The sequence below is a fragment of the Dunckerocampus dactyliophorus genome, chromosome 14, assembly GCF_027744805.1.
Source record: "Dunckerocampus dactyliophorus isolate RoL2022-P2 chromosome 14, RoL_Ddac_1.1, whole genome shotgun sequence".
NCBI lineage: Eukaryota > Metazoa > Chordata > Actinopteri > Syngnathiformes > Syngnathidae > Dunckerocampus > Dunckerocampus dactyliophorus.
Genome location: NC_072832.1, coordinates 24,256,431 through 24,262,500, shown reverse-complemented (window position 1 = coordinate 24,262,500; position 6,070 = coordinate 24,256,431). Strand labels below are relative to the sequence as shown.

At 47.0% G+C, this 6,070-nt stretch overlaps 2 protein-coding genes across 3 annotated transcripts in view; one reads left to right on the top strand and one right to left on the bottom strand.

The window, feature by feature from the left end:
• Positions 1–4,047, top strand: part of LOC129194073 (kinesin-like protein KIF20B) — a 30,776-nt gene extending 26,729 nt beyond the window's left edge. For both annotated transcript variants that reach the window (XM_054798985.1, XM_054798983.1), the window contains exons 29-31: positions 2,345–2,459; positions 3,361–3,539; positions 3,630–4,047. In XM_054798985.1, the coding sequence (XP_054654960.1) occupies positions 2,345–2,459; positions 3,361–3,539; positions 3,630–3,710 (375 nt within the window). In that variant the 3' untranslated portion in view covers positions 3,711–4,047. The remainder of the gene's footprint in view (positions 1–2,344; positions 2,460–3,360; positions 3,540–3,629) is intronic.
• Positions 2,634–6,070, bottom strand: LOC129194075 (5-hydroxytryptamine receptor 7-like). The gene is made up of 2 exons (XM_054798988.1): positions 5,395–6,070; positions 2,634–5,149 (listed from the first exon to the last, which is right to left on the bottom strand). The coding sequence occupies exons 1-2, from the start codon at positions 5,880–5,882 to the stop codon at positions 4,315–4,317; spliced, it is 1,323 nt and encodes a 440-aa protein (XP_054654963.1). The 5' UTR covers positions 5,883–6,070; the 3' UTR covers positions 2,634–4,314.

The following is a 6,070-nucleotide window of genomic DNA, read 5'->3' as shown; positions in this document are numbered from 1 at the left end:
AAAGCTACGTTGTAGCTTTATGATACAACCCGGACAGAGCGTGTGATTAAAATTTATGAAGGGTTAATAGTTAATAATTCTACACCACCCACAGAACACTACCTCTTTTAGAAGAGTCTAACGACCACGTCCTTTTTTCCATAACTCCTCCTCCTTCTCCACCACAACGACGCATGCTCGACCACTCCTCTTCAAAGGTAAATAACATTTATCATTACGTATTATTATATCACTTTCATTATTGTTTTTTTCATTAATTATCCTCGTTTAATATTACTACTACATCCAAACTCATATTTACATGCATACACATATAATGTATATGTATACACGTACATGTAGTACCTATATCATTGGTAATGTTACCTTTTCCCCTACTTAAGAACAATTCGACATAAGAACGGTCGTCTGGAACCAATTGTGTTCGTAAGTTGGGGACCTAGTGTATTTGTGTGTGTGTGTGTATTTATATATATATATATATATATATACAGTCAAACCTGTCTTAGCGGCCACCTTTATAGAATGGCCACCTGCCTATAGCAGCCACTGAAAAATCCCCTGCAGCAAATTTACATGTTATAGACCCTGTGTATAGCAGTCACCTGTCCAACGCAGCCAGCGGCCACCCATTTTGTCTCCCTTGGTCAATATCTGACCGCATATAGCGGCTAAATTACCGACTCAAGTAGAAGCTTCATGCACAAAAAAGTTTTGTTTTTCAATCAATGAAGCCGTCGTGTGTAGACTTTAATTACTGAGTCCTAGCTCAGTCACAATCATTCACAAGATCCACACAAACTGTCAGTTGTTCCACATAAAAAAGCCGTCTTCTTTTGAGCTTGCTATTTCCTGGTCAAACATGTAACTTTAAGAGCATTTGCACCAAAACATTACCGCAAATTAGGCTGGGAAAAGGACGTGGTCCCAGCAACTCTACAATAAAAAAAAAAAAAAAAAAACATACGCTAGCATGCATGCGGCAGCGGGAGCAAAACTGAGTTTGGTTGTACTTAATTGAAGTATTTTAGAATGTACTCACGTTATTTTTCATCAATCCTCATCCACAAATTCATTAAAGTCCTCATCTTCTGTATTGGACACAGAAAAAAGCCGTCTTCTTTTCCGTTCGCTACTAGTCTGTTAACTTGTCAGTGTTATTCAGCTCCGAAGCAAAGAAGGAAACTTGAACGCGGCCACCAGACAGCAGCTCAGAACACACACATTTCTCAGCCTCGTCTCTTCTTCCTGCTTGCCCACAAGGCAAAGGTTAAACAAGCCCCACTACATAGCTGTCCAGCCAATGCCTGTAACAAGTGACACCGTTTATTTCCTGGTGTGAGACAATGTGCACAATGTGTGTCAATACTGTAATGCCGCTTGTTGTGGGGAAGGAGAGACTCACGTCGCCGATGCACTTTAATGGCTTTATTAACAGCGGAGAACACTGCAGGACTTTACATCCACGCCAACATAAACACACTTACCAACTCTCTCGAAACTCACAGCTAGCACTGAGCCTAGCTCTCCTGCTCGGGACGCCCACCGTCACTTCCTGATGAACTAAAGCTGTAATGACATTGCCGTATAAATAGAAAAATATTAAAAACAAGCATAAGACATTACTAGCACAGCTTTGTTCTGTGGGTCGTGGATATATTCTATCAGTTATTATTAACCCTCGAGCTTCCTTTTAGTAAGTAAAAACCTTGGCTATGATTGCACTACATTGTCATGTAGACCTACAAAGTACACTTGGAAGAACAAGAGGTGAATAAATGTTTTGCAACTGATGTGAAACTGATGAGGGCTAGGATTAAATAAGCTTTGCTTCTTCCTACTCCTTTTTGGACATGCAAAATTGTGAATTGTACTATGTGATGTGATGTGTTTGACTCATGCATGTTCAGGATGAATTAAAACCATGAACCATGATAATAACAAGCCTAGTAGTGCCGTACAACTTTTATCCGCAGTCCGCAGTGCCCTCTACTGGTCAACATTATTATTATTATTATTTCCCCTTTTTTTTCCCTCTACTGGTCAACATTCAAACTGGACGCCAACCTGTCTATAGAGGCCACCTGTCTATAGTGGCCACTTTTGCAGACTCCATCTCGTGGCCGTTATAGACAAGTTTGACTGTATATATATGTATGTGTAATATTTTTTTTGTGTTTTTTGTTGTTTTTTTTTTGTTTGTTTGTTTTGTTTCTTGACATAAATATATTTTTGAGACACATCATAGCGCACTTTTGTTGTGTGTTCTGCTTGCTTAGTATAGTCATCATTAGACCAGTGCAGCCTGTGTAAATTGTTGATGGAAACCTTGTCTTGTGATCAGTCTCCCCGTCCAGCTGCTCATCCCTCTCAGAGCAGCATTCGCTCCCGCAAGGAAGGAACGCTGCAGAAGATCGGCGACTTCCTGCAGAGTTCGCCCACGCTGCTCGGCACTAAAGGTGTGTGTGTGTGTGTGTGTGTGTGTGTGTGTGTGTGTGTGTGTTGTTCCATTGTCAAGCTGGCAGCCGGGAGCTGCACAAAAGCTAACTCAGCTTTGACAAAGTGTCTGCCTGAGGACATCCACTTATGATGGCCCGGAGCAGGAACATCATAGAATCATCGTCCCTCTGTCCTCCATCCTTCATGTCCACCTCTGTCCTTCACTTTTCGTTCACTCTTCATGGCCTTCCTCCACCACTGACCCCTCCTCTTCCCCTTCTTCTTCCTGCTCGTACGCTCGCGGGCAAGTTGTCACAATCTGAGCTTGCACATTTCATGTCATGTCAAAACACTATCAAACATCTAATAATATTTATTATGTTTTACCAATCAATACCGTAAACAGCAGTGAAGCACACCTTCCTACTAGACTTTTATTTTGTTGATCTTTTTTTTTTTTGTCCTGTCCAGCCATTAGGGCAGATAGGGAAAAGTGTGAGATACACTTCCCCTGTTATACATAATTGATTTGACTTTGATGTTTTGCTGTTATGCAAATTTGGAGTGGCCTGATCGGAGCAGAAGGGGATAGAGAAGAAGAGAAAAGAAAACCGAAAGGGGATAAGAGGGGAACAAAAAAGACAGACAAGGACAACAACAACAACAATTGTGACAACAATAACAAAACAGCAGAAACAAACAGGACTACATCAGCAAATGTCTGTGATGGCTATGAAGACCCTGACTTAAAGGACAAAATAATATCAACAACCACAATGATAATACTGCATTGAAACAGTCATACATAATAGTAGTAATAGTAGTAATGGAATTATTAACTATGATAGTGACCAGAATGACAATAACTGATGCACACAATTGTAAAAACTATAATCATTATTTTGTTGATCCTTAAACAAGCCAAGAAGATGATGAGTCTGGTGAGCGGCAGGAGCGACGTGGACTTCACCTCGTCCTCCTCAACCACCACTTCCCCTTCCTCCTCCTCTTCCTCCATCAGCCTGAGAGTCAAGAAGAAGAACAAGAGAAAACTATTCCGGCCAGAAATCTCCTCCCCCATGGACATACCCGCACACTCGGTGGGTCACACAACTGAGTGTAATGTCATAGTTGCCATGGCAACACACACAGTGGTGTCAGTTGAGTGACACTTGTTTTTTCTGTTGTAGATTGTCAGTAGTGTGACGGAGGAGAAGGAAGGCGACCATGCGATCATTCGGAGGTGTCTTCGCTCCGCGAAGGCCAAATAATCAGCCTACCGGCGGCAGGTGCATGTTTGTTGCGTCTCATTCAAGTATTTGAAATAACTTGTGTTTTTGACCTTGGCTAGCCTAGCTTAGCACCACATGTGTTAGGCAGGAGTTTAGTGATGCTAAGCTAATCAGTGAGTCATACTCATACTTTTATCACGTAGCTAACCAGTGCTGACTTTATTTCAATGTTTCTTAAATGTGCAATTTTTACAGAGTTGTGTTGCAGTTTTATGTCAAGAAGGAAAACTCGTTGTGCACTTTAATCTTCCTGTTTGTCTTCCACCATTCCAACGTTACTAGATGATTAAAATGTTTGGATGGCACTTGGTTTTACTTCCTGATTGACACCATTGCACGTGTTCCTGCCTTTGTATGTCACGTGACATCAACATGTTGCACAAATGACATCCAAGTGATGCAGTGGCCCGCCTCTAGAGAGCACTGTTATCATCAAACAGGAAGTTGATGCTTTTATTTACAACCATGTCCTTGACCCTCACGTGAACGGTACATTTCTGGATGTAGTAGGCAAAGCCTTCTCATATAAAACAAAAAAAGTTTGTTGTCATATGACGTGTTCATCAGGCATCCACGTTGGTCGTCATGGCGGCGGCGGTGGTCGGACGGTGGTGCGGGGCTCGTACACCAGCTTGAGCGCCTCGTGCACGCCGGCGGCAGACAGCTTGCGGTTGATGTTGCGGTAGCGGCAGCGCAGGAGGTTCCTGTAGGTGGCACGCAGGTCTCTGTTGAAGAAGGCGTAGATGAAGGGGTTGATGAGGGAGTTGGCGTATCCCAACCATAGGAGTGTCCTCTCCAGCCACATCGGCATACAGCTGCACGCCACACCGCACACGAAAGGCCTGGCGGTGGACAGCAGGAAGAACGGCAGCCAGCACACGATGAAGGCGCCAACTACGATGCCCAGCGTGGCTGCCGCCTTCTGCTCCCGTTTGAAGATGGACTGGTTCTTCCTGCCGCGTCGCTGCCACCGCTGCTCGCCGCTCTTGAGGAAGCGGGAAATGCGCTGGCCGCACTCGTCCTCCACCTCCTGCTGCAGCTTCAACGCCGCCGACACGCAGTCCACTTCCTCTTCCTCGGTCTCCTTGGCGCTTCCTGTTTCTGTGGAGTCCTCCTCCCGGGGGAAGGCGGCGATGGTGTGCTTGGCGGCACTCAGCTTGGCCGCACGGTAGATCCGCGAATACGTGAAGAGCATGACGGACACAGGAATGTAGAAGGCCATGGCAGTGGAGTAGACTGTGTAGCCCACATCCTGACTGATGAGGCACACGCGCCCGTCGTTGACATTCTGGGCCCAGCCGAAGAGGGGGGGAAGGGTGATCGAGGCTGACAGCAGCCACACCCACGCCACCGTCTTGGCCATGCAGCGGCCATTTTGGCGAACCGGATACGTCAGCGGCTTGGTGATTCCCAAATACCTGCCGAGGGGAAAAAGAAAAAAAAGAAGTTTGTCCTGCTGTCATGACCCCTCACCGACAGGAATTTCCTACTTGGCACCTGCACCTGGATCGGCAATAAAACTCCACTAAATTAAGTGAATAAGTGTCAAAGATCAATAACCAGTCAGGTGATTATTGGATGTTTACCAGCAAACCACTACACTGCACCCGCCTCACCGGACACTTCGGAAGTCAAACAGAACTTTTTCCTTTCTCGTTCTCACCTGTCGATGCTGATGGCGCACAGGGTCAAGATGGAGGCGGTGCAGCACATGACGTCCATGGCGATGAAGACGTTACAGAACCAGCGGCCGAACCTCCAGCGGCCGCCGCTCAAGTCAGTGACGCTGACGAAGGGCATGACGGCCACGGCGACGGAGAGGTCCGCGGCGGCCAAGGAGACGATCAGGTAGTTAGACGGCTGCCGGAGCTTCTTGACGGCGCACACCGAGATGACCACCAGCAGGTTGCCGCCGATGGTGCACAGTGTAAGCAGTGTCAGAGCCGAGCCGATCAGAACCTTCTCTGCGCGGCCATGTCTCAGCATGGGCTCCCCGCAGCCGGTCCCGTTAGACTCCATCACCGCATCCGCCGAGGTGACAAGATCCAGCAGGCGCGACGTGAGCTGCCCCACCGGGACCGTGGGGTCCGGGTGTACTTCACCGAGCCGCTCGTCGATCATGGTCCCGTTCCCGGCTCCGATCACGACCATCCTGTGGCGCCCCCCGTGCGGTTTTATGCGCGCACGTGGGAGTAGAGCGTGTGCGCGGGAGACGCGCACTTCCGCTCTCACCGTCAACTTCTTGTGTACGCCGGTGCGCGCGCATTTTCGTATAGCTTAACTGCCCTGTGACGTCACCACGCTCAAGCAAACTAAACTTCACCGCGGCACGCGCGCAC

Coding starts and splice junctions, on each gene's coding strand:
- LOC129194075 (XM_054798988.1), bottom strand. CDS start 5,882: ATGGTCGTGATCGGAGCCGGGAACGGGACCATGATCGACGAGCGGCTC. Junction 5,150..5,394: donor TGCGCCATCAGCATCGACAG/GTGAGAACGAGA, acceptor TCCCCTCGGCAG/GTATTTGGGAATCACCAAGC.